This window comes from Dama dama, chromosome 13 (assembly GCF_033118175.1).
Source record: "Dama dama isolate Ldn47 chromosome 13, ASM3311817v1, whole genome shotgun sequence".
In the NCBI taxonomy this organism is placed as follows: domain Eukaryota; kingdom Metazoa; phylum Chordata; class Mammalia; order Artiodactyla; family Cervidae; genus Dama; species Dama dama.
The window spans coordinates 74,987,114-75,012,783 of record NC_083693.1 but is presented as its reverse complement, the minus strand read 5'-3'; the positions used below and the strand labels follow the sequence as shown (position 1 = coordinate 75,012,783).

Here is a 25,670-nt window from a genome sequence, read left to right as displayed (position 1 = left end):
GGTAACGTACGGCCGTTACCATCACAGCTGCTTTGAGGGCCTTGTCCCCAGAGCGAGGACACGGTCATGTCACACCACAAACACCCAGGTCACAGGTTGCTTCTTGGTGCGCTCACCACCCAGCCTTTCGAGGCCCTTTTCAGAAGTGGGTGTGGGTGTGGCGTATGTGGGGCAGTGTGTGTGCATGTATGGTCTGTGTGTCCGTTCTAAAAGTGGGAGTAGAGCCAGGCCCCTGCAGAGGCAGTAGCACGGCAGCTGGCTGGACGGTGAGCGCACGCTGCAGGCCGCCAGCAGGATGTGAGGCCTCCCTGTGTCCCCCCAGGACGCCCCTGCACTGCGCCGCCTCCTGCAACAGCGTCCACCTCTGCAAACAGCTGGTGGAGAGCGGCGCCGCCATCTTCGCCTCCACCATCAGTGACATCGAGACAGCGGCGGACAAGTGCGAGGAGATGGAGGAGGGCTACATCCAGTGCTCCCAGTTTCTATACGGTAGGGGCGTGGGCACGGGCCCTTGGGCGCCGTTCCTGGGCCGCGCTGGGCACAGGCCATGCCGCTGCCTGGGCCAAGAGAAGCCCCGGGTGCACCCTTGGGGAAGCCCAGCCTGTGTCCTGGGAACAGAGGTCACCCCGGCCCTTGGGCTCATCCCTGAAGACCTGTTACATCCTCATGGTCAGGATTCCATGCCGAGTTGCTCAGAACAAAGTCTTCCCCTTTCTGCCAGGTGTTCTCTGGGCAGAGGAGGGGGACAGGGAGGCCAGGATGCCCTGGGCACAGAGCGGCCCGGAGCGAGGTCTTGAGGGCGGTGTCCCGGATGGTCTCCTGTCCCCACCCTGTGCAGCCCGTGGGTGAGGGCCGCACTCCTCTGCTTTGAGCCGTTTTTGGCAGGGCTGGAGCGTCAATTCTGTGGGCTAAACAACCACAGGCTGTCCATGCCACACTGGAGCACCCAGGGACCCAGCCTGCCTGGGACCCTGGGGACTATGACACCCGGAAGGGCATTGTTCCAGGCCCAGCCCCAGGACAGAGGCTGTGCGGGGGAGGCAGCGGCCTGTCACTCTGGTGGACCGTGCTTCCCGCTGCCAAGAGTGGCACACGGGACTTCAGTCATGGGCTTGTGGGTTGTAAGTTTCACCCTAAGAAACAACACCTTTTCTCCTCCCTGGAGAAGGGCACGGCGACCCACTCCAGTGTTCTTGCCTGGAGAATCCTGTAGACAGAGGAGCCTGGCGGGCTGCGTTACTTAGGGTTGCAGAGTCAGACATGACTGGAGGAACTTGGCATGAACGCACCTTTGCTTCTGGACATGACACTTCTGCCGCAGCCTCTTGCTGGGACACGGAAGGGACTGGTGGCGTTACTCGGGGGGCAGCAGCCGGCCCAGCCTCTAAGCGCTCCGCTGCGCCCAGGCGAGCTGCCCGAGGCCAGCGGCATCTCCGGGCCTGGCACGGGCCCTCAGCAGCCTGTCCTGCAGACCTGACTGTTGGCTCTCCTGTCACAGGCGTGCAGGAGAAGCTGGGCGTGATGAACAAAGGCGTGGTGTACGCCCTGTGGGCCTATGAGGCCCAGAACAGCGATGAGCTGTCCTTCCGAGAAGGGGACGCGCTCACCATTCTGCGGCGCAAGGACGAGGTCGAGACCGACTGGTGGTGGGCTCGCCTTGGGGACCGGGAGGGCTACGTGCCCAGGAACCTGCTGGGGGTAAGGCTGCACTGGAGCCCTCCTACTGCCTGGGGGGGAGTGGGGGGCGGGGGAACGGGGCCTGAGTCAGACCCCGGGGGAGCCCAGGAGGTCGGGGGACATCTGCTCCTGGGGGAAGCCTGTGGGGAGGCCGTAGCCCCTTGATGAGGGCTGCTCACGGCGTGTTCTGCTCCCGGGTGCTCCACGTCCAGTGGGCTGGTAGCTGCTCTTATCCCGCAGTCACTGGACACCTGCCAGGCACCTTTGGGGGCCTTACAGACAGTACCGGTATCTTAAGTGGTCCCGAGTGCCCTGAGAGAAAAAGGCGCAGGGCCTCTAGGTGTTCGGGAGGTGTCTCCATAGGAGGGTGGCCTCTGAGTGTCAGCCTGGCCTCTGCACAGGGCTCTTGCCCAGCGGTTGTCCCCTCATCCTAAGTCCTGTCCATTGCCTCCCAGTTGTATCCACGGATCAAACCCCGACAGCGGACGCTGGCCTGAGCGCCCCCTGCAGCACCGCATAGGCTGGCCAGCGGCGGGGAGCGGCTCGGGCTGACTCGGCCGTCTCCCGGAAGTGGACACTGGACGCAGCTTCAGGGGCTCCCGCAGCAGACCGTGTCCGCGGTGTGAGGACCCCTGGGTGAGGGTCTGCCCTCAGCTGAGAGAGAGGCCTTCACCTTCAAGGAGACTGAATTTTGCCAATTACTGTAAATCCAAATAAATACCCAGCTTTCTAAACCACCACCCTTGTTGCCAATAAGATTACCCTTTCGTTGACCCCCGATTGGTTGCCAGTGAAGACGACGCTCTTAGAACGTGGGCTCCAAGGCCCCCCCACCCCCGGTATTGCCCCAGCCCCCCAGAGAGCCTGCCGCTGCCGTGAGGTGCGCCCCTCGCTGGAGCTCCGCCCTCCCGTCCACCGGATGTCAGAAACCCGGCACCTTGTCCATCCTCACGTGCATTTCTTTTCATCACCACAGGAGCCCTGTGTGGAGCGGGGGTGTCTGAGGTGTGGGCTCCTTTCCCGCTCCAGGCCTCGGTCTAGGTCACCCACAGGCCACGGGCACAAGGGACCTAGGACCACGGGACACCGCCGGGCCAGAGGTTTCCACACAGCGCGCCTTCCCGCAGCCTCCCGGTGCCCCGCCCCTCCTGGGCACTGTGCGGGCCGGGGCGCGTGGATAGGGGACGCCCAGACTCCCCGGTCCCTCTGCCCTGGTTCCAGACGTAGTGAGGCGCTGCCCCGAGACTTGAACTGTACGTATTGGCTTTTATATACCAGAAGTATTTTTTGACTAAACCACTGAAAACTGTCAGACCCGTGTTGGAAATGTTTTCTTCTCATTAAAGTCCAGGCCCTGAGCTTTGTTCCCATGTGCGAGTCTCGTGTGTGATTTGCGTGTGGACGTGTGTAGCCGTGGAGCGCCGGCTGTACAGTGTGCTCACGAGAAGTGAGCACACGCAGGCAGCCTGTGCTGAGGCCGTGTGCATGCACGCAGTAAACCGCTGTCTCTCACGGGCAGCTTCGAGTCTTGTGTTCTGGAGCCGGAGCTGAGCGGGAAGCTCGGGTTGTCTGGACACAGAGAGGCAAGGCCTGATCCTTACTTTCAAAATAAGTTTTAATCGTAAGCTTTATATACAAATTGTTGTACAGTTAAAGTGAAATAGTAAGTGAAAGTACAAAATATAAAGCATGCTCCTTCCCCAGTGAAGTACCAAAGGTTTGCTCGTGGCCCTGGGTTAGTGACACGCTGAGTGGGCAGTGTGAGAAGCGCACCAGTACAAATCAGGCCGGTGACCACTGCCCGGGTCACGTCTGTGGAAGAACCAGTGAACATCAGGGGACCAGAACCTTCTAGTAAACGTGGGCACTCGTAAAAACAGGTAGAGAGTATTAGCAGTAGTGCAGCTCGGCCTCTCCCCCGCAGTTAGGTATCAACAAGGGACAGGTTCTAAAGCGCAAACGGTCTCAGCGTCAACCGACGGTGTGCATGCCGCCCTCGGCAGGCTCCGAGCGCTCGGCTGTGTCTCCAGCACTGGTAGGGTTAGTCGTGCCTGTGCGCCCGAGAGCAGGTGCTGCTGCCCCAAGCGGACCGTCCAGCCTGTGTGGAGTTACTGGTCCCGAGACTCGTGGAGGAGCTTGGCCGCCTGCAAGGGGACCAGAAAGAAAGGCGTGTGCCTGGCTGAGGTGGGGGGAGGCGCCTCGGCTGGGCGGGGAGCGGGAGAGTGCGGAGCAGGAGGTACCTTGTGCATGGCCGCCAGCCACGCCGTCGCCTGCCTCCTGCTGCCCTCGGCGTCCTCGCCGGCCGTCAGCGTCAGCTGCGCCAGCCCCTCCGCCCCCGGGGCCGTGTACTGCAGGGTCATGCCTGTGGCCCTCGCGTTGCCTCCTGGAGTGGGAACAAGGTAAGGATGGCCCAAGCGGCTTCGAGCACCAGGGTGCCGGCCGCCCCAAAGCAGCGGCCCGGGCACCCCCTTCCTGACCCTGGTGCTGGCCTCACAGCTGGCCTCTCGGTGGGGCCTGTGTCAGGGTAGCGGCTGCCTGGTGGCCGACCCTGAGCTTACAGGGCCGGCCAGGGCCCAGGTCAAACACTTGGCGGCCCATGGCTGAGACCCTGCGAGAGGCACAGTGGCGGAAGCAGGCCCCGCCCCAGGCTACACTCGCCTGTCGTGCTGGCCTCACACCCACCCCACTGCAAGCGCCAGGGTCAAAGCGGAGGGACCACAGGCCACCCCAGGACACAAGCTCCTGGAAGGCTGTCTTTGGGGGGTCCCCGCAGCGCAGAACCCGGCCGGAAGTGCCAAGCCCCCAGGACGTTCACAAGCAGTGGTCCCAGCTGTGTCAGCCGGCTCATCCCCTGGACTCTCTGAAGGGGCGCCAACCCCCCACCCCCGCTCTGGGGCAGCCCGCTGCGCTCTGCCCACCACCTGCTCCTGAAGGGGGCTTGTACAGGCCCGTGACCACACCTCCCTGACTCCTGTGCCTGTGTTGCATTTTGAGAGCCTGTGGCCGTCAGGGCGGAGTCGACGTTCAGCCCGACCCTCGACAGAAAGTGGGCGACGCTGCTGTGGACAGCGCACGCGCAGGGACCTCCCTGCCCTCCACCAACCCCCGCACCCCTGCTCCAACACAGGGTTCTGGGCACTGACCGGTTCCAGGAAGCCGGGCAGAGCGGGCTCCCTGCGCTCCAGGAGCCGCCAGAAGAGGGCGCGGCGCCAGCAGCCCCGGCCCCGCCCACCTGGCCCTGCCCGTCGGGAAGGAGCGGCCCACCACCAGGCGGCCGGGCCGCACGCACTAGCAGGTTGCCGCCCCCTCCCCATTCTTCCCTGGCCAGGGCCGGCGGGCACTGGCCGCGGAGCAGAGCTCCCCCTCAGGAGAGAACAGCCGAGCCCAGGGGACAGACGGCTTCACGGTTTGGCCGCCTCAGGCCCGAGTGCCTCACAGGGAGCCCCACCACACCCACCCCCGCCCCGAAAACACGCTGACCTTCGGCGACCGGCCGGCTGCCGGGGAGGCTGGTGTGAGCGAGAGTGTCTTTACGTCAGGCAGGCAGGCGGAAGACAGCAAGGCCGGTCAGAAATCAGAGAGAGGGGTCGGGTCAGCCTCCGCGCTCGGACCCGAGGCCCAGGAGCGGGGTTCAGGGGAGAGGGCCGGGCCGTCCCCGTCCTCGCCCTTGGGGGCCGGCAGAGCTGGGGGCCCCGCCACAGGCCCTGGGGAGCCGGGTGATGCCAGCCGCGAGAGACGGGAGAGCGCGGAGACCACGTCCAGGGAACCTCCTCTGCGCCTCGCAAGCCCCTGAGCGGAGCCGGGAGCCCCCGGCCCGCGGTGCCTACCTCCGGGAGGAAGGCCCTCCGTGAGCATCTGCACGGCGGCGATGCGCGCCACCTCTATCTCGCGGTGATCGTCCCCGTCCCCGTCCAGAAGCAGGAACCTGCGGCGACAGAGGCGTCCGTGCCACGGCCCCCCGAGGCTCCGGGCACCCAGTGCCAGGTGAAAAGCACCCGCCCTCACCTCTGGTTGCTGGAAAGACGGCAGATCATCGTGTCCGGCTTCTCGGAGTTCCCGAAAGTCACGAGGAAGGTGGCTCCTGCGGAGGGGCCCAGACGTGAGCACGCGGCAGCCCCCCGCGCCGCCCCCTCCAGGCGAGGGACGTGTGGAGGACAGAAGGGGGCGAGGTGGCGGCGGGAAGGGCGTGACGGGGTCGGGGTGCAATGCCGGAGGCCAGAGGCGCCGCCTGGGGCTCCCCCGAATCGCAGGGCGCCGACCCGCCCCCAGGGGACCCCCAGGGCAGCCCGGCCCGATGCTGCCAGGAGGTGGCAGGGGGTGGGGGAGAGGGCTGCCAGGTCCTGGGGAGACCCGACGGAGTCCCACCCGCCCGCCCGGCGCTCACCGCTCAGCAGCAGCTTGAGCTGCCGGTCGTAGAAGTCTGCCTCGCGCCGCGACACCGGCGCGCACCCGGCGCACTGCCGCACGGGGTCCACGAAGCACATGCGCCGCAGCGCCACCTTCTGGCCGCAGCACTTGTCGCAGAAGCACTTCCCGCAGCGGCGGCAGTGGTGCTGGCGAGGCGGCACCGGCGTGAGCGCCCCGCACAGCGCGGGCTCGAGGGGCCCCGCCCCCGCACCCCACCTGGGCCGCCCTCCTGACCCGCCCAGCTCACCTTCCTGGTGAGAAAATCAAACTTGGTGTCACACTGCATGCACCTCGGGCACTAGGAGGCAAGGTGACAGGGGGTCAGGCCGCGCAGCCTGGAGACGCCGCAGCTGGGTCAGCGGCCAGCCGGCGGTGGTGCCAGGCCCGGGCGCCCGGGGTTCGGGAGGAGAGGCTGGGGACAGTGCTCCCGGGACCACCAGGGCCCAGCCTGGAGACGGCCACGTCGTCACCCGGCCACCACCACAGGAGCGCCCTGACCTGTCACCGGACAGCGCGGACGCACTGTCCCCACGTGGCGAGGCCCGGCCTCCGCGGTGGGAAAGCCGCACACTCCTATGAGGCCGGTGAAATGCCGCCACCAGGCAGGGGGCCAGGCGCCCTGACCGTGACCCTCACCTGACCCGCCCGCCCTCGGTGGGTCCTGGTCAGCAGGGCCGCCCTCTGCCTGGCTTCACTCAGGGCAGCCAGAACCCAGGCGAGGGCTGCTCCTGCTCCCAACACAGGGCTTGACCTTGACCCCCTCCCCTCCCCCCAGGCCCAACTCAGGGCAGGGCCGGGCCCACCGTTCCAAGTCGATCTAAAGCTGGGTCCAGCGCCCTTCTCCAGGGGAGGGCGGTCGGCAAGGCCAGTCTGCAGGTGCCCCCTGCCGCAGGCCGGCCCCCGCCCCACCCGCACCCAGCGGCCATGGCCCGGCACTGAGCAGCCGTCTAAGCTTTATGTGACCCGTGACTGATGCTTTCTTGTTTCTCTTTGTTCTTCAGCAGCTTTCCCGCCGGGACCAAGGGCCTGGCCCTCCGGAATCACCTGCAGGGTCTGCCCGCCTCAGGCCCGAGCTGGCCAATCCCAGCTGTCCCTACCAGCCCCGCCACTGCGCCTCTGTCACTTCTGGAACGTTCCGTGTGTGGCACTCAGACCTCCACGTGGGGCGGGGCCTGTGTGTGCCACACTCTCCCGTGACCTCACACGTCCACCCACCACAGAGTCCCCTGGGTGAAGGTGCGGTTGTGGAGACGACCCTGTCCCCCCTGCCGGGAGGCTCACATCTGAGCAACCGAGACCAAGCTCTAAACTCAGACCACACCACACTCCCTGAAAAACATCAGTGAGCTAGACATTTTGCATTAATCTAAATAAACCAACGGTTATTCAGAAAGCAGATTTTTAAACAAGGTAATTTTCCTAGGGATTATATAAGAGAAAAGAAACTTAAAATTATCAAGAGAACGATTTGACATGAAAATAGAATTAAACAAAGAAACGAGAGCAGCGGGTGAAGACCTGAAAGTCAAGAATTCACACCTGGTCTGAGACCAGCTACAACGCCAGCCCAGGCCGGGGCCCAGCGCTGCGCCCTGAGCCGCTGACTGAACCCAGAGGAGAGGCCCGGGGTGGGGGACTGCCGTCGGGGAGACGGTCCGGAAACCAGGACCCGGCAGTTCCCCCGTGAGGCCTAAGGCCCCGGCGACGCCCGCCCCTGAAGCCACAGGCGCCCAGGCCGGTCCCCACGGTGCCCCCAGGGCGGGCGGGGGCTGGGGTCTCACAGGGGAGAAGCTGGACCCGCACACGGACACACACGTGCACGGGCGAGCGGCCACTGCTGGGTCCTCCCCGGGCGGCCCGCCCACCCTGACCAGGTCAACAACGGGCCGCCAGCCACCTGCGGGGCCCCTGCACTGCGCCCCAGGACTCTCACCCACAAACGGGAGGGAGCCGGCGCTAAGGGGGGGTCTCCACAGGTCCCCACGAGAGGGCAGGGGAGCCGGGGGTCCGAGCCTGGCGGCCCCGACCCGTCCCCTCGCTGCTCCAGGAAGCCAGCGGCTGACAGCGGCAGGAGACTGCCAAGGACGTGGGGGAGGTGAGCAGCAGCGATGAAGGAAGAAACCAGAAAGGGCCACAGGAAGCCGGGCCGGAACAGAGGCCTCCGGGGACTGGGGGCCACCCTTGGCAGCCCAGCGCAGAAGCCCTGGAGGCCTGCTTGGAGACGGTGGTCTCTGCCGACCAGCTGCCCGGGAGCCCTGGGGGTGCTCGGGCGGCTCCTTCAAAGTACAACAGTCAGAAGACAGACGAGAGGCCAAAGCGAGAGGCCAAAGCGATGTTTAAGGAGAAGCGCCTTTGGGACAGCCGCCCGCCGCCCTCTGAGGCTGCAGCGACAGGGGCCCGCCGCCCCGGCGCTGTCCTCCGAGACGCCAGGCTCCCACGGGAGTGTTTCTCAGGCTCCTCGAAAAGAAGTCAGTCATAAAGATACGTTTTCCAGTTACATGTGTTAATGCATCTGTTGAAAAGCAACCATTGTTAAAGAGTAAAAGTGTAACTCCTACAAATATAAAATGAACCCATGTCAAACATTTAACTCAATTAACTCAGGGAAGCAATGAAATGTTAAAAAAAACAAGGTCACGGGCAAATCTGAGGAGCAGACCCCCCAGCAGCCCAGGGACGAGCTGAATCCGACAACACGGGGCGGGGGCGCCTCCCAGGACGGGCCTGCCTCTCCCGCAGAGCCCCCCGGGCGTGGACACCGCCTCCCGCAGGACAGCCAGGGCTGCCCCCAGCGGCGGTGTCCCACCGGCCACAGGGGCCGTGGGCAGCTCCTGAGTGAGCGGGCGGGCCTGCAGGGCCCCTGGGCCGCACCACAAGGGACCCACCTGGGATCCCAGAGGCCCAAGACGGGGACCCCACAGGCAGTGTTCTCGGAAAGCGTCATGCAAAGAGCCCCCTCCTCACATGCCCTGGAGGAGACGCACAGACACCCCAGCCACCCTCCACAAGCCAGACGGGGCCGCAGGCGGGCCCCACAGACCTGCCTGTCCCCTCATGGACCGAAACGACGTGTGCACGAACCTCACTTGATGCAACGTTCATTAATCTCTCCTTCCTTCAGGCCCTTGAACTCTGACCCACCTCTTAGCCTGAGACAGTCCAGGGGTGATGCATCCGACCCGCTATCAGATCACACCATCCGCATCCCACCTGCCCCTCCCACCCTGCTCCCCGCAGCCTGGGCCGTGCCCCCATGGAGAAGCCCCTGCCTCCTGCCCCTGGACAGCCTGTGGATCCCTTGGTCTGAACCACCCCACCATGACCCTCTGAAACATAATCTCTCCCCACCCAAGTCCGCCTTTGCTTCTTGTTTGACACACTTGTGTCCCCCATTTGCCTCTGCAGAGCATTTGACGTCAAGACGACTACTATCTGTTCAAACTACTGCACAATTGCACTCATCTCACACGTTAGCAAAGTAATGCCCAAAATTCTCCAAACCAGGCTTCAACAGTACATGAACCGTGAACTTCCAGATGTTCAAGCTGGATTTAGAAAAGGCAGAGGAACCAGGGATCAAATTGCCAACATCCGCTGGATCACAGAAAAAGCAAGAGAGTTCCAGAAAAACATCTACTCTGCTTTATTGACTATGTCAAAGCCTCTGACTGTGTGGATCACAACAAACTGTGGAAAATTCTTCAAGAGATGGGAATACCAGACCACCTGACCTACCTCCTAAGAAATCTGTATGCAGGTCAAGAAACAACAGTTAGAACTGGACACAGAACAATGGACTGTTTCCAAATTGGGAAAGGAGTACGTCAAGGCTGTATATTGTCACCCTGCTTATTTAACTTACATGAAGAGTACATCATGCGAAATGCCAGGTTGGGTGAAGCAGAAGCTAGAATCCAGATTGCCAGGAGAAATATCAATAGCCTCAGATATGCAGATGACACCACCCTTATGGCAGAAAGCGAAGAAGAACTAAAGAGCCTCTTGATGAAAATAAAGGAGGAGAGTGAAAAAGTTGGCTTAAAACTCAACATTAAAAAATGAAGATCACGGCATCTTCTGGTCCCATCACTTCATGGCAAATAGATAGGGAAACAATGGAAACATGACTTTATTTTTTGGGCTCCAAAATCACTGTAGATGGTGACTGCAGCCATGAAATTAAAAGATGCTTGCTCCTTGAAAGAAATGCTATGACAAACCTAGACAGCATATTAAAAAGCAGAGACATTACTTTGCCGACAAAGGTTCATTTAGTCAAAGCTATGGTTTTTCCAGTAGTCATGTGTGGATGTGAGAGTTGGACCATAAACAAGGCCTGAGCACCAAAGAGTTTATGCTTTTGAACTGTGGTGTTGGAGAAGACTCTTGAGAGTCCCTTGGACTGCAAGGAGATCCAACCAGTTCATCCTAAAGGAGATCAGTCCTCAATATTCATTGGAAGGACTGATTATGAAGCTGAAGCTCCAATACTTTGGCCACCTGATGCAAAGAACTGACTCATTGGAAAAGACCCTGATGGTGAGAAAAGATTGAAGGCAGGAGGAGAAGGGGACGACAGAGGATGAGATGGTTGGACGGCATCACTGACTTGATGGACATGAATTTGAGCAAGCTCTGGGAGTTGGCGATGGACAGGGCAGCCTGGGGAGCTGCAGTCCATGGGGTCGCAAAGAGTCGGACACGACTGAGCGGCTGAACTGAAGTGACATCGAGACAACAGCGCAGAGCCGCCGTCCCCGCTGTCACACCCGGGACGGCAGGAACGGGGCATGTGCACGGGTCACTGCAGTCTCCGACGGCTGCACCCTGGACACGCTCCTCGCCGGGGGACATGCGGATGCAGTCACACAAGGCCCAAGCTGGGCCCAGGTCTCCGCCAGGCCCCCCATGTCCCACCACTGCTCCCCTCAACCTCACAAGCTCTTGGAGGCACACAGAAAAGCGAGTCTGTTATTTCTGGCGGCAGGAACCCCTCTGAGAAGCCAAGAGTCACAGATAACGCACACCCCCAAGTTTCCCAGCATCTGTGAGGGAGGTCCCCGTGGGCCCGCGGCACCGAGGTGGCACAGGGCCAAGCACAGAGTCAACAGTCGACAGACCGCTGAGGAATGATGGGTGCGGACGGCTCCAGACACGACCAACACTCGTCCCCGCACAGCCGAGTGGGCGCGGGTGAAGGCATGTTCCCCACCCGCCCCTGCTCTCCCTACACCCTGCCTGTTCCAAACCACACACACCCCGGGATCGTGGCCCTGGAAGCACGGGGTGGGCTGAGCGCCGCGGAGCCGGGCAGGCAGCAGGGGAACCCCCACCTCCCCCCTGAGCTGACCCAGGTCGAAGGCAGACTCCATCTGACTCCCAGCCCAAGCTGCCCCACCCCAGGCTGCTGTCCTCCAGAACACTCCCCTCGGTCACTGCAGATGCGGCCCCTGCCCAGTACATGTCAACATGCACTTCCTCAAACTCGGGTCACGGCCACTGGGAGGCCTCCTCCCCTCCTCAGAGCTCCCTCTGCCTTCTTTGGCTGCTGAGACGGCAAACTGGGGTGTGTTTCTGGAGGGCACCCCGCCAGCCTTCCAGCACAAGAAACTTCCACTGGGGAGGGAGCGCCAAGGCGGCAGCACCTCCGCCTGACTCCTGCCTTTCCCCCGGAGCCCGCAGACTCCAGGCCGGGCCGGACGCCCCACTGCTCAGAGAGGACACCCGAGGCAGGGGAATAGCGAGGCGGTCATTTCAGGAAAGGACAAAGGGCCCCGAAGACGGACAGAGGGGCCCCAGAGCGAACCGCAGAGCGTCCAGGCGGCTTCCACTCACAGACAGCTCCTGCTGTGAGCATTGCACTGGGATCAGTCGGGGGAAGAAATGTCTAAAATGGCCCTTGGGGACAACACCAGAAACGGCTGACACGCTGGCCTGGGCTGAGGGGGTGGAGAGGCTGTAGGCAGCGGCACTGGCCCGTCCTGACTCCGCCCCCCACGGTGGGGCCGATCAATCCGGCTGGACCTCGGCCCCTTCCCCTGCCGCCTCCCAGGTCAGGCGGTGCTGCTGGGACTTCCCTCTGAGCCCTGATGACACCTGCCAGGCTCCCTCACTGATTCAGTTAAACGAGCTCCTGGACACGCGCTGGCTTAGAGAATGAGAGCTGTGATGTTACCTTTTTCTTTCTTTAACCACCTTTCAACAACACTAACCAAGGAGACCGTGTGAGGAAAAGTACATTCCCTGAGTTCAGAGACTACAAGCACCCGGAGGACAAACGCAGAAAAGAAAGAGCATAGTTGGGGCGACAAGAAGGCCAAGAGGCGGGGACGAAGGGGCCGAGCCCGGCCCAGGGATCCCCGCGGCCCACGCCCAAAGTCCTGCCGCCTTGGAGCACCGCGGGGGCCCTCGGTGACCAGGGGGCGGAGGGAATGAACCCTCCCCTCGTCCTGCCCGCGGGCCAACCGCCCCTCCCCAGCTTCTGAGCGCTCCGGTGCCTGGAAAACACCCGATCGCATTCCTCCCGTACCTCCCCACCCTTCCCTGCGGAAAACCTGCCACCGCGATTCCCCGGGCAGAGAGGAAAAGCGGTCAGCTAGAACACGAGTGGCTGTAACTTAGAGCTTGTTCCCAAAGCGTGGTCTTTTCCCGTCTCTTAGACGCTCGAGATTGACAGGAACGCACCAGGCTTCTCCGCCAGCCTTCGCACAGCTGAGAGCCACTGGCTTAGGGATCCGGTCCAAACTCCTGAGCGCAGCACACAAGGGCACAGAGGGGCCGCCCCGCCCCGCCGGGAGCAGGTGCGACTCCCCAGGCAGGCCGCCCTGCAGACGCCCCGCCTGACGACGCCCGCTCGCACCCAGCACCCCCCAGCACCGCAGCGCACCTCGAGGGCCCTGCCCGAGCGCCGATCGCAAAGAAACGCTGCCCCCCCCCCACTCCCGGTCCCCGCGCGGGGACGGGGAGGCAACTGTCAGAAAAGTTCCAGCCCAACGACCGCGAGAGGCGGCCGGTCCACAGACGACGGCACAGGGGGCAGGGCCCGGGCGGAATCACGGAGGGAGGTCGGGGTGGGGGGGCCGCGCACCAGCGAAAAGGGTCAGGCGGAGCACCTGGGCGAGGGTGGAGCCGGGGGTCCGCCAGGGAGGACCGCCGGGGCCGGGGGCGCGGGGAGCCGAGGGCGGGGCGCACCGCCCGGGCAGGCCGGGCGGGCCCGGGGAGCCGGCGCGGACGGAAGGAGGGCCGGGGGAGCAGCCGGGGTCCCGGGGCTGGCGGGCGGCCGCGACCTACCTCCTTGTCCGGGACCCACGGCGGCTCCTCCAAGCCGAAGGGGCTGCCGTAGGCGCGGTGCTCAGGCACCATGCGCAGGCCGCTGGGGGAGCGCACCAGCTTCTTGGCGTCGCGGCGCGCGGCCACCTCGGAGGACATGACGCCGCCCGAGCGCTCGCCCGCTGCCCGCCGCCCGCAGCCGGGCCCGAGCCCCCCGGGAGCCCCGCCCCGCCAGCGTGGCTGACAGCGCCCGCGTCCAGTCGTCATGCCAGGTCCAGAACGCGGACCAATCGGCGCCCGGGATCCGCCCCGCCGCCGCGTGCTCCAATCGACGCAAGGGCGCCTCCCCCGCCCCCCTGCGGCCAGTCACCAATGGTCAGCGAGGACCCGCCCGAGCACGCCCCGCCCCCTCGGGGCGACTGAGACTTAGGATTGGCCAGTCAATCGGCGACGTGGGCCCCGCTTCTCTTCTGATTGGCGCATCCGGCGCGGGCGCCCTGCGCTCATTGGAGGAAGAGGCAGTAAGGGGTGGGGCGGTGCGAAAGAGCGTGCGGAGCGCGCGCGAGGTGAGGTCGCGGAGTGGCCGCTGAGGTCCCGGGCGGTCGGAGACGGTGCGGCCTTGGGCACCGAGGCCTCTTGGGGCGCGGTCAGGGCCCGGCTGGGCGCCCGCGCGGCCCTGCTGCTGGGGTTCGCGGCGGGGGCCGGCTGGCGCTTCCCCAGTACCCGGGTCGGCGGTGCGTAGCCGCGGACGGGCAGAGCGAGGGCCGCCGCAGGTCCCGGGGGGTGGGAGGGGGCCGGGCGTATGCTGGGCAGGGCTGGGACGGAGGGCCTCGGTCTCGGGGCGGTGAGCCCGCGCAGCTGTAGAGCCTGCTCGGGCTGTGCGGCCGCGCCGGCGCCGCGGGGTGGGGCGCGGAGGGTGGGGTCGGGCTCAGAGCGCGCCAGGCGGGAAGCGCAGGTGTGCGTGGGTGGCAGGGTGCGGCTGCAGCGTCCCCTGGACCGTCAGGACGGCCCAGGCGGGGTCCTGCTGGACACGCAGGCCCGGGGGACTGGGGAGTGGGTGCTTAAAGCCGCAGGGCCTGAAAAGAGGAGCAAGAGGGTCCTGCGAAGGGAGCAGGGCCGGAAGTCCAGGCCGGCCGGCTCTGGAGAAACCACAGCGCTGGTCTAGACGGGGGCGGGCCTGTGTGGCCGCCCAAGGGGTCCGGGGGAACCTCCGTCCAGCAGCCCTGGGATGAAGGCGTGCTTATTGGCGCCCTTTCTGGGAGGGGAGCGGGAAAAGAAAGGAAACGTCTATGAGAGGGAGCTGGACACCCTCAGGCGGGTCAGCCTCTGGATGACCGAGTTCTGTGGTCCAAACAGTTCCCTTTGGAGCTGTTAACAGATGGGCGATGCAAACGCGGGATCAGGGGCTTAGAGCCCAGGCCTGGACCTGCATCCCAGGCCACCCACTTGCTGTGTGACCTGAAGCTTGTTGCTTAACCACTCTGTGCTTATACAGGGGTGACGTTCATACTTGTCACACACTTGGAAGAGACTTTGGTAAATGTCAGCCCTCGACCTTTGATGATTTTAGAGCAATAGCCTGGAGCTGTGTGTATTGACCCTTTGCCTGAATTCGGAGAAAGAGTAACAGTTTCAGTTTGTGGGGATTTGGCGGCTGCCTTCCCCAGGGCTCCTCCCTGCCTCCTCCTGTCTGGTACCCGGTGGAGTGGGAGAGGCACTGAGTGCATCAGTTCAGAAAGATCTTCCCTCCTCCTCCCGTTGAGTCCTCAGTGTGAATCAAGTAAAGCCGCCAGGAAGCCGAGTATTGTCTCCAGAGTGGGGGTGGGCCTGTCCCAGCCTGTTTTGGTGGCACAGAAGTCCCCGGGCTCCCTTAGAGCCCCAGAAACACACGAGAGTGATTCCACCTGGGGAGAAGTCTCGTGTTTGGCCCAGGAGTTCACATGCCTTCACGCTGGCTCAGCAGCAGCACCTGCTGTTAATTGTCCCCTGAGACGCCTGCACGTGACGCTCCCGGGAGCTGCCCAGGCCCGCCCATGCCCATGCTGGGTGCTGCGGGGCACACACTTGCCCCTGGTGGCTTCGCCCGGTCCCCTCCCGGGGTTCTCGGTGGGGCTCCCGGGCCTGTGTCGGGTACCAGCAGGTGCTCTGTCAGCACCCACTCCACTTGGGCCCAGGGCCCCGCAGTTGGTCTCCTCCGTGTGTCCAGCTGCTCTCAGGACCGAGTTTTGCATCCGGGCAGCTCCCGGCTGAGTCCCCGCACAGGCTTCCCTCCCACGGTCATTCAGAATCCGGACCTCCTGCTCCCGGAGCTGCCTCTGAGGGCCCAGGGCCACCCCAAGATGGCCAATGGGTGCTGCGTAGCCAGGCCCTCGCTCCTGACCAGACTGGATGAGGGGGCGGGTGGCCTGTCTCTCGAAGCATCGGGGACAGCCTGACACAGGGTCAGCAGTGTCCATGCAGAAGGCCAAATCCACTCTGTGCCGCCCCCTCGGCATCGGGAGCCCCGGGGCACGGGCCTTCCTGCTGCTGGCCGCCGGGCCCGGCCTCAGCCGAGTGGCCACAGCCTGGCATGGCCACCCCGCCCACCACACTGCCCCGGGCCGGTGGCCAGGGTGAGCTGCAGGCCAGGTGGGCAAGGTGTCCGCTGCCCTTTGTTGGAGCGGCTCGGCGGTCGCAGCGGTTCCGACCTCCCGGGCACCCGCGGGACCCACCACTCGTCCTCCCACTCTCTCCAGATTCCCACGGAGACGCGCTCTGGAGCGTACGCCAGAGAGTGCAGCGTGGGCCCCGCTCGGGCAAGCCCAGCACCTGCGCCCCAGAGAGGTGGGTCACGGAGGGCCAGGGCGGGGACACCAGGCCGCTTCTCACCTTACTGAAGCGGATGAAGCAGGCTGACCTTTGGGGGGTGCTCGGGGGTTCCTGAAACGCATGCCAGGGTGGGCTGAGCCCAGGCCTCTGAGTTGCTGGTGATCAGCCTGGGACGATCTCAGCGCTGGCCCTGGGACAGGGGTGTCCCGAGCCCCGGGCCCCACGGTCGCCTGGTGCCCCCAGGCTCGGTCACTCGGCTGGCACTCGCCTCCCGGGCCGCTCGAGAGGGCGGCCGGCACGTCAGAACCCGCGTCCCAGGGCGGTCGTCCGTCTCTGGCTGTCCCCACTGAAGAAATGGATTTGGATCGGCTCGACCTGCATCCCAGAATCATCATTGCAGTTAAGAAAGGTGCGTCTGCTGATGTTCAGGTGACTCGACTGTGGACTGACCGTGCACTGCGCACTTTATGGAGAGCAGTTTACAGGGTGGCCTGTCCGAGCCTTGGGAACCCTCTGCCTCCTGGCCCAGAGATGCTCTGATGCTGGCCTGTGCCGGGTCTGTGTGTAACTGACTTTTCATGAAGCCGTACACACAGTGTCTGCAGTGAGACGGGACTCCTTGCTCCTTGCGAGTCTTTCAGCCATGTGTCTGTATTTACACCTGGGTTTCTAACGCTGTGCTTCTCTGACTTATGCCTCCTCATGGGCCTCCGTTTCGGGGGCGGGAGCTGGCTTCCTCGCCCCCTGTGCCCCTCCTTGGTCCACCCCCCGCCCCAGTCGGAACACAGTTTGGGCCACGTCAGCCATCAGAGTTGTCACCGGGACATCACGGCTGTCACAGAACTTGGCGCGCGACTGTTTCCTTTTTTTTTGACTGTTTCCTTTCTTGACCATCTCTGGTTTTCCCCCAAAGTTAGTGCTCGTCTCCCTGTTCATGGGTGCGTTTCCTCTGCCTTCCAATTAGTCCCACACTTCGCAAGTGTCTGTCAGGCCCAGTGATCTTTTCTAAATGTTCGAGGAGTCTGCTGGCGTCTGGGCACATCCATCCCCAGGCTGTACCAGGTCCTCCATTGCACGGCTGGTCCCTGCACCCCCACGTCCCCCCACATCCTGTCCCTGCACCCCTCCATCCCCCCCAGGCTTGGTCCCCACGCCCCTTCCATCCCCCCATCCCCCCGCCCTGGTCCCCCCACCTGCTCCATCTCCCCATCCCCGGGTGGTCGTGAGGATGCTGTGAGGTCAGGCGCTCAGCACTGGTGGGCGGAAGCCCTGAGTGTGCGGGGCTGGGCTCCTCCCTCCCCAGGCCGTGAGTGTCCCTTTGAGCCCAGCGCGCGCCTCTAGCTGAAGCCTTCAGCTGCTCCCGGGAAGGCTGGCGTTCACGCTCCTTTGTGTTCTGTTCTTTGTGTGTGTGTGCTCTTTTTTGCCTTTTTTTGGATTGATTTGATGTATTGTTAGCCTTTTTTTCCCCCACTAGTTTAAAAATAATACACTGATCTAAGTTCAGAATTACTCCCTTTCCTCCCAAACACCAGCTCTCGGGCCCCTCACCCCGAAAGCCCCCCGCGGTGCCGCCAGCGAGCTGACTCTCCCTCTTCACCCCCCGGCCATCTGCGGGCTGGGTCCCTTCCCGCGGCCCCTCCCTGGCAATGCACACGCAGGCCTGTCTCAGGAGATGTGTCCGGGGCCGCTGCTCCCCGCCCTGGGGACAGGCCCCTTCCTCCCTGACCTGTCGTCCAGGGGTCCATGCAGCTTCAGGGGGCAGGTGGGCTGGCCGCTGCCCGCCGGGCGCCCAGAGCTGGTGGTCACCGCCGTCCCCGCATCACTGTCGCCGTGGGCGGCGCATCTGACTGCATCCTTGACTGGCTCTGTGATTTCAGCCAAACTGAGGTCAGTGAAGGAGGTCCTGCATCTTTCTGGGCCAGATCTGCAAAGACTGACTCGCCTTTCCAGCCCTGACGTGCGGCTCCTACTGAGGGCAGCCGCCTCACTCCTGCAGGGACATGGCGTTTGCACAGGTGCTGGGGCCCTGGCGTGGGGAGTGGGAGGCCTGGGCAGCCTGGACGGGATGCCGGCAGGGCTGGGGCCCTGGTGTGGGGAGTGGGGGGCCTGGGCAGGGCGCCCGCGGGGCTGGGGCCCCGGCGTGGGGCGTGGGGGGCCTGGGCGGGGCTGGGCTCACCTGTTCCCCCCCCCCCTCGCCGCTCCCAGCGCTGCACCTGCTCCGGCAAGAGGGGCTGTTCCCGCAGCAGCACCAGCGCCTGAGCCTGGGCTGCCCCGTGCTGGACGCGCTGCTCCGCGGCGGGCTGCCCCTGGACGGCATCACCGAGCTGGCCGGATGCAGCTCGGCCGGGAAGACCCAGCTGGCGCTTCAGCTCTGCCTGGCCGTGCAGCTGCCGCGGCAGTACGGAGGCCTGGGGGCCGGTGAGTGCCAGGGGCGGGGGTCTCGGGCTGCTGGCCCTGGGGTCCGTTTCCCATCTCTTCACGCCCAGAGGGGCCCCATGCCGGCTGAGCGCAGAGCCCGGGGGCAGCAGGGGACGAGCTGGCCTGGGGTGCCTGTAAATGGGCGTCCCCCACAGGGGCCTGGCCCACGGCCGCCGTGACCGCGGTAAACGTGGGTCTGCTGAGAAAGCGACTTCCCTGAATCAGACCCGAAAGCCCTAACTTTGAAAGGCGTGGTACTCCTCTCTGGATGTGCCTAGGCGCCGCGTGGGGACCAGGGGTTCGGCCTGGGGGGGCGCGCAGACCATCTGCCCGGGACGCGGGCAGCCCTGACTGCTCAGGGCAGCTCTCCTGGCTCCTCACCCCCCACGTCTGAAGTTCTCTGGGAGCAGGACCAGGTCACAGCGGGACTCGCACGCTCACAGACGGGCGCGGGGGCCCTGGTGACTGACATGGGGGCTCAGCCAGCGCTCGGCCGGGTCACAGGCCCTGCTTCTTTACTGATGGCGAGACGTGATCCACCCCCTGGGAAATTCCTTCCTGAAGTGGGGTCAGTCCTCCTGCTCAGCTGCGCACCCACCGCACCCCTCCAGGTCTGGATGGAGCCTCTCCACAGAGCGGCGCCCCGCCCCATGAGCGGGCACCTGCCGCTCGCCCCCCTGCCCGGGGGCCCCCCATCCACTTTCTGCAGACTCGCCTGTTCTGCACGTTGCAAATAAACAGGATCGTGGAAGGTACCCTTTCTCCCAGTGTAATGTCTTCAGGGCTTACCCACGGTGGCGCGTCAGGCTGTCCTTCCTAGAGCTGAATACCAGGGCGTCCTGTGTCCTTGTTTTAGAACGTTCATCTGTCTTTGGCTGTGCCGAGTCTTCGTGTTGCACACAGGCTTTCTCAAGTTGCGGCAAGCAGGGGCCAGTCTTCACTGTGGTGCAGGGCCTCTGGCTGCGGCGGCATCTTGCCGTGGAGTGCGGGCCACGGGCACACAGCTTGGGCACACGGCACTCAGGCTCGGGCCTTGGGGAGCAGGGCTTCCTCAGCTGTGGTTCTCGGGTGCGGCAGCGGCAGCTCAGGGGTGCTGGAGCCCAGGCTTAGCTGCTCCGGGCACGTGGGGTCCTCCTGGACCAGGGCTTGAACCCGTGTCCCCGGCGTTGGCAGATGGGCTCTGACCCAGATGGGCCCCACCAGGGAAGCCCCCAGCTGAGTTACCACCCTTCCATCCGCCGACGGGCACGTGGCTCTGGGTGCACACCTAGGAGTGATGCAGGGTCTCGGGGTAGCTCGGTGGCTCCAAAGACTGTTCTCAGCAGCCGCTGCACTGTCCCCCTTCCCAGGAAGCCTGGAGGAGGTGCCTGGCCCCTGCATCCGAGCTGGCCCTCGTCCCTCTGACCCAGCGTGGGTGTGCCCTCACTGTGGCTCCAGCCACGCTCCCCTCGAGCGCAGTGGTGCTGAGTGTCTTGCCGCAAGCTGCCGCTCATCCGCGTGTCTTCGGAGAAATGTCTCTTCCCGTCTTCTGCCCATTTAAACCCTTGGCTTATCTGTCTGTCTGTGACGGAACTCACTCAAGTGATCTTTGTGTCATCCGGACACTAGACTCGTATGATACACAGCTTGCAGTATTTTCTCTTTCTGTAAGTTGTCTCCTCACTTTTTTGATGGGCTTTTGAAGCTGTTCTTCACTTTCATAATGTCCAGCTTACCTGGCCTTCCTCGCTTACACTTTTCATGTCGTATGTAAGGACCCACTGCCTAACCCAAGGTCCTAAGATTTACGCCTGTCTTTTAAGAGTTCTGTGGTTTGGGCTCTCGTAGTTGATCCGTTGTGATTCAGTTTTCGTATGTGGTGTGAGGTACAAGTCTGATCTCGCCCTTTTGTATGTTGGTGTGTGTGTGTCTGCCTGTCCCGGTGCCATTTTTAAAGACTCCTGTTTCCCGCCGGACTATCCTGGGACCTCTGTGAGCCCGTGGGCCCTGGCTCTTTCCAGCGGCGGGACTCGGGCTGATCTTCTGGAGGCGGTTCAGGCCCCAGCGATGTATCGCCGGTGTTTTGTTGACTGGCTTTTCCAGGCACAGCAAAGACCGTTCCCTCCACGTAGCCCAGAACTGTGGGAGGAGCCCTGACACTGGGATCCAGGAACCTCTACTCCATGGGGCCTGGGATGGGTACACCCGTGTCTGCAGGAGGGGGTGTTACTCAAAGCACAGAGCCCCTGAGAATGCCACCCACTCCCACCCGAGACGGCCCAGGGGCAGACCCCCAGGGCGACGTCCCGGCGGCGAGGTGGGAGGCAGGCGCCGGCCAGCCCCGTCTTGGGTCAGCGGGAAGACCCACGGGGCAGCGCAGCAAGGGGGCGTGTGCTGGCCACTGACCGCGCGGCGGCCTCCCAGGGGCCGTGTACGTGTGCACAGAGGACGCCTTCCCCAGCCGCCGTCTGCAGCAGCTGATCGCCCAGCAGCAGCGCCTGAGGGCAGACGTCCCAGGGGACGTGATCTCGAAGATCAAGTTCGGCCACCAGATCTTCATCGAGCACGCAGCCGACGTGGTGAGTGTCTGAGGGGAGGTTAGCGTGCGCCTGCCTGTGGGGGTCGCATCCAGGGGCCATGGTCCTGCTCAGGCCAGCGTTACACAGTGCCTGGACTTGGGGTGAACTGGCCGTCTTGTGTGTTTCTGCCAACCATGGCCCGAGGAAAGAGAGAGGCCAGGAAGGCACTGGACATACCCCCTCCTGCCCCCAGGCCAGCCCCCGGCCCCGGAGCAGGCCCCACCAGGCCAGCCCGGTTTACCCGGCCGCAGAGACACCCACCGCCCGCAGAACGGGGCCGCCGCCCGGTGGGCGTCCAGCGCGCTTCCAGTCTGCCTCTGGAGGAGGGGAAGGCCCCCTTGTCACAGCCCCGGGCCCCAGCTGGACAGACCCCTTAGACTGCTGGCCGCTGGCGGGCCGCCAGGACAACGCCACGTATGAAAGCCGTGCCCGCAGAGGGGTTGTCGTCTGCGGCTGAATAAAGGGGCAGGGGTCTCAGAAGGGAGCCGGGCTGCCGAGAGCAGAGCAGCGTGCCCCGACCCGGGCCCTTCCCCGCTTACGGGTTGCTATAGAAATAATGTCAAGTAAAGGCTAAGATGTATAAAGTTTAATTTTAGAAATTTACAGTAAAGTACATGATCACACGTAGCCCGGGACAGGGACCGAGCAGTGGCCCGGGCCGGGCTGGTTGGGGACCCGCGTGCCGTCCTGGGGCTTCGCGGCGAGAGGCGTGGGGGGTCAGGGCGCTGGGATGGGGGCACTGGTCAGCACTGCAGGCACCGCCCCAGGCCCTCCAGCCTCGCGACCTTCACAGCGTCACCGGGCCCTCGGGGCGCGCACACAGCTCAGGCCAGACTCCTTCGCGGCCGCCTCACTGCAGATGGGGCGGCGGGTCAGGGCCGGGGTCCTGGCAGCCCCTCGGCAGAGCCCCGCCCTGTGCACCGGCCTCGCGGCCCAGGCCCCCTCGCCTCCCGGGGGCGGGGTCTCCAGCCCGGCCGCCCTGGGGAGAGTTCTGCCCCTGCAGCCCACCCCCCCCCCCACCCCGGGACTCACGCTCAGGCTGGCGTCCTCCAGGCCGCTGCTGCTGCTGTCGTTGTCCACGGAGAGGGGCTCTGCCTGCGGTGCCCTGCGGGTGAAGCACAGAGCGGACCCTCACTCAGGGCGGGGACGCGGGCACGGGCAGCTCCTGGGAGTGTCGGCGGGGGTGGTCCCCGAGGACGGCTGCTCCCCAGGGCCCCGCTTGGCGTCGTGGCATGTCGCCTGGGCCCAGCCCGGGGTCTGCACGCCGGACACAGGACAGCTCCTGTGTCTCCCGCAGCCCCGCGCCGCGCCCCCCTGGCTGGGTGTAGGTAGCCGGGGTGGCGACAGGTCAGCCTTGGCGATGCCGCTGGGTGCAGGCGGCAGCGCCTGGCTCGGGGCCATGGATGGGGGGCGGGGGCAGGGCGGACGGGGGCTCTGAGCAGGCGCTGACGGGCTCCCCGGCCCCCAGGACACCCTGCTGCACTGCGTGAGTGAGAAGGTGCCAGTGCTGCTGGCGCGGGGAATGGCCCGGCTGGTGGTCGTCGACTCCGTGGCAGCCCCCTTCCGCTGCGAGTTCGACGGAGCGGCCCTGGCCCTCAGGGCCCAGCGTCTGCTGGCGCTGGGAGCCGAGCTGCGGCGGCTGAGCTGCGCCTTCCGGAGCCCCGTGCTGTGTGTCAACCAGGTGGGCCTCCCCCCAGCCTCCCACGGGGCCGGGCCAGCGGGTCCCATCGCTGACCGCTCTGCACCCTCCAGGTGACGGAGGCCCTGGAGGAGCAGGACTCAGTGGCCGGGCTGCCAGGGTGAGTGACGCCCTAAGGACGGAGGGCTTTGGGGGCCCTGGGGGCGGGGGTGGGAGGGAGGCGCTGGTTCTGCAGGTGACGCGTGGCGGTGTTTCCCGTCTCAGGATGTCCCCAGCCCTGGGAATAACCTGGGCCAACCAGCTGCTCGTGAGGCTGCTGGCCGACCGGCAGCGCCCCGAGGAGACTGCGCTCGCCCCGCCTGGCCGCACCCTCAGGGTGGTGTTTGCCCCCCACCTGCCGTCCTCATCCTGCTCCTACACCATCACCTCCGAGGGCGTGCGGGGGACACCTGGGACTACGTGCGGCTGACCGCGGCGTCCAGGATCCCCCTCGGGGTGCAGAGCTGCCCCTGCTGCAGGAGGCGGCTCAGCCCGTCTGCAGAAAGCCCTTCTGGGCCCACGAGGACTCGTCTACAAGGGCAGCAGCTCCCGGTGTGCTGCAGCGGCTGGGACCTCGGTCCTGGCCTTGGGGGAAAGGGGGGGTCCACTCTGGCAGGAACTGCTGCCCAGACCCAGCTCCCCACCACGGCCGGTGCTTCTGCACAGAACACGGGCCCTCGGCTCAGCCCGGCCACGACCATCCCGTGTGGAAGCACGAGGCCCTGCAGTCACGGAGGACACACAGGCCCAGTTCCAGAAGGGCTGAGTCACCCTCGCCATGCCTCTGCCCACCTCCGCCAGGCAGCCGGCCCAGCAGCTGTGGACAAACGCGCTGAGTGAAGGTGCCCGCCGCCCCGGGCCCTCAGCAGCACTGGCCCTCTGCTGGGCCTCCCCCACCCGACGTCCACCCCCACGGCCGCTCTGCTGGCAGGGTGCAGGCCGACCCCCCCCGCGCCCCGGGCCCGCCCTGCGGGCTCTCAGCTGGACCGCCAGCCCTGGCCATTGGCACTCTGTTGTGTGTTTTCCTAGGACAGGATGATCCATTTCCAGCTTTCATCATGTTTTCAAAGTAGCCTGTGACCCTAAAAGACCGAGTGGCCAGTGTTAAATAGGAAAAGCTGCTTTCAGGCTTGGAGTTTTACAGAAGAGCCTTTCTGCAAAGTACAGGGACTTTACAACAGGAAATAAAAGTTTATTTTTGTAATTAACTATGGACAGTTCCAAATGATTTCCTAGTCAAGTCACACCCACAGTGAGAAAAGAGATCGAGAACGGCCGCCCCCGTCGGAAGGCAGGCCGACGCGCGCCACCACAGGCCCCGGGACTCTACAGTGGGGCTTCCCCTCCGTGTCTCGGGAAGGAGCCCGCCTGCCTGTCCCCAGCCCACACCCCAGGGACCGCCAGACGGGCCTCGCAGGCCCGCGACCCCAAGGGTTGGCTCCACACTCTGTGAACCGCCCGCATCCCCTGCCCTGCTGGTGAGCTGAGTGAAAACACACGCATCTGTGTCGGGGATCCCACGGAGGCTGTGTGCCCGGCGACTCAAACACAAGCGCAAACAGAAACCCATCAGCAGCTGGCCCCACAAGACACAGCGGGCCTTCCCAGGGTCTCGTATAAAGTCTACCCACGAGAGCCGCACTCCGTAAACCGACTCCTCGGGGAGGCTGCTACTTCCCTGAGAGGACGACGACTGGTACGTGCTATTCCCAGCCGTCTTCTGACCAGACAGAGGAATACTTTTAACTTTCAGAAAATAACCAGCTGAATCCCTGCAGCACCCGGGGGAGGGGCAGGGGGCTGAGAAGGCCCGGGTCCCCCCGACCTCCGCCCTGACACAGCCCTACCCTCATATTCCTGCGGACGCTCAGACCATCCACAGCCTGGGTCCACTGGCTGGGGTGAGTCTGACTAGTCAGAAACAATGGAGAAACGGGTGCTGGCCCCCAAGGGTCCCCTCACCAGGAAAGAAGGGTGGGCGGGCAGGCAGGCAGGCTGGACCCCCAGGTGCCCTCTGAGATTACACTGGGCTTCCCTCAAAGACCAGAACAGGGCACCTTCCTGCTGAACAGGCCAGCTTTTAGCAGCCCGGCCCCACTCACCCAAACACTGCCTCCAGGAGGCCTTGCAGAGGCCACCACACCCCCAGGAAAGGGGCCAGCGGGCTCCATGCCAGGCCAGGGTCAACCAAGGGCCCTGCAGGGGAGGTCAGTTTCCACCAGCTGGGAGCATTCTGGCCTCACCCCCACATTCGCTCTTTCTGAATGCCCTTTGTTTTTCCAGAGACAACAGTCAGGAAGGGAACCTGGGTGGTTTCACACATCCTGTACCAGCTCCGCAGCTGGGAGAAAACATGAACGCAGTAGAGGTAGGAGCTGGGACCGCGCCGCGGCCCCTCTCCGGGCGGTGAGGTGACAGACACATCGCCCCCACCTAAGCGGGCACCTGAAGGGGCCACAGTGCCCGCGTGGGGACACGGCTCTGCCTTCCTCTCCCCTTCCTTTAACACACCTCTGGGGAGCACTCAGAAACGTCCTGACCGCTGAGCGGCTGCAGCGCACGGGGCTGTCAGGAGCCCCAGCCCGGCAGCCCCCCGCCTCCAGGGACACAGCGGCACTCACAAGCAGGCCCCTGTGCAGGGGTGGCCCATTCCTCGATTAGAGAAACACCCGAAGTTGAAGCCCCACCTCGCCATGACAACCCCAGGGGGCTGCTGCCTCCGCCCCGCCCCCCGCTGGGGTGAAGGACAGGTGCAGCTAGGGCACCCCCAGAGGGAGCCCCAGGGAGCCCCACCGCCTGACCCAGCGCAGCTCGGGCGGGAAAGGCAGCTGGAAGCGCCTTTGCTGGGACATCTC

At 64.6% G+C, this 25,670-nt stretch overlaps 4 protein-coding genes across 15 annotated transcripts in view; 2 read left to right on the top strand and 2 right to left on the bottom strand.

Annotated features, from left to right (window-relative positions):
• PPP1R13B (protein phosphatase 1 regulatory subunit 13B) overlaps nt 1–3,050 on the top strand; it is a 69,444-nt gene extending 66,394 nt beyond the window's left edge. For both annotated transcript variants that reach the window (XM_061159532.1, XM_061159531.1), the window contains 3 exons: nt 323–489; nt 1,499–1,698; nt 2,133–3,050. In XM_061159532.1, coding sequence (XP_061015515.1) covers nt 323–489; nt 1,499–1,698; nt 2,133–2,174 — 409 coding nt within the window. In that variant the 3' untranslated portion in view covers nt 2,175–3,050. The remainder of the gene's footprint in view (nt 1–322; nt 490–1,498; nt 1,699–2,132) is intronic.
• Nucleotides 3,051–3,646: 596 nt separating this feature from the next.
• Nucleotides 3,647–13,554, bottom strand: ZFYVE21 (zinc finger FYVE-type containing 21). Its single transcript, XM_061159530.1, has 8 exons — nt 13,375–13,554; nt 6,332–6,382; nt 6,062–6,230; nt 5,683–5,758; nt 5,505–5,602; nt 5,158–5,205; nt 3,918–4,060; nt 3,647–3,821 (listed from the first exon to the last, which is right to left on the bottom strand). Exons 1-8 carry the CDS (start codon nt 13,510–13,512, stop codon nt 3,786–3,788), a joined length of 759 nt encoding a protein of 252 aa, XP_061015513.1. The 5' UTR covers nt 13,513–13,554; the 3' UTR covers nt 3,647–3,785.
• Nucleotides 13,555–13,891: 337 nt separating this feature from the next.
• XRCC3 (X-ray repair cross complementing 3) lies at nt 13,892–24,023 on the top strand. 4 transcript variants are annotated; one of them, XM_061159527.1, is made up of 9 exons: nt 13,892–13,919; nt 16,089–16,176; nt 16,405–16,570; nt 18,039–18,176; nt 18,367–18,579; nt 20,983–21,137; nt 22,606–22,818; nt 22,890–22,936; nt 23,041–24,023. In XM_061159527.1, exons 3-9 carry the CDS (start codon nt 16,516–16,518, stop codon nt 23,243–23,245), a joined length of 1,026 nt encoding a protein of 341 aa, XP_061015510.1. In that variant the 5' UTR covers nt 13,892–13,919; nt 16,089–16,176; nt 16,405–16,515; the 3' UTR covers nt 23,246–24,023. The 4 variants fall into 4 exon arrangements, with proteins under 4 accessions (XP_061015510.1, XP_061015512.1, XP_061015511.1 ...); XM_061159529.1 differs by lacking the exon at nt 13,892–13,919 and adding an exon at nt 13,946–13,964; XM_061159528.1 differs by lacking the exon at nt 13,892–13,919 and adding an exon at nt 14,042–14,087.
• The window catches only part of KLC1 (kinesin light chain 1), a 63,454-nt gene continuing 59,492 nt past the window's right edge, over nt 21,709–25,670 (bottom strand). For all 8 annotated transcript variants that reach the window (XR_009695484.1, XM_061159513.1, XM_061159514.1 and 5 more), the window contains 2 exons: nt 22,170–22,242; nt 21,709–21,990 (listed from right to left, as the gene is read on the bottom strand). Coding sequence is in view for 7 of the 8 variants with exons in the window: in XM_061159513.1 (XP_061015496.1) it covers nt 21,962–21,990; nt 22,170–22,242 (102 nt within the window). In the remaining variant the exon portion in view is untranslated. The remainder of the gene's footprint in view (nt 21,991–22,169; nt 22,243–25,670) is intronic.

What these genes read in the sequence shown, in the direction of transcription:
- ZFYVE21 (XM_061159530.1), bottom strand. Translation starts at nt 13,512, where the DNA reads ATGTCCTCCGAGGTGGCCGCGCGCCGCGACGCCAAGAAGCTGGTGCGC. An exon ending in GGAGGGCCTTCCTCCCGGAG is followed by an intron (nt 5,206 to 5,504) that starts GTAGGCACCGCG and finishes CCTGACGTAAAG; the next exon opens with ACACTCTCGCTCACACCAGC. An exon ending in CAGCCGGCCGGTCGCCGAAG is followed by an intron (nt 4,061 to 5,157) that starts GTCAGCGTGTTT and finishes TTCCCACTCCAG; the next exon opens with GAGGCAACGCGAGGGCCACA.
- XRCC3 (XM_061159527.1), top strand. Translation starts at nt 16,516, where the DNA reads ATGGATTTGGATCGGCTCGACCTGCATCCCAGAATCATCATTGCAGTT. An exon ending in GGGACATGGCGTTTGCACAG is followed by an intron (nt 18,177 to 18,366) that starts GTGCTGGGGCCC and finishes CGCCGCTCCCAG; the next exon opens with CGCTGCACCTGCTCCGGCAA. An exon ending in GTACGGAGGCCTGGGGGCCG is followed by an intron (nt 18,580 to 20,982) that starts GTGAGTGCCAGG and finishes GCGGCCTCCCAG; the next exon opens with GGGCCGTGTACGTGTGCACA.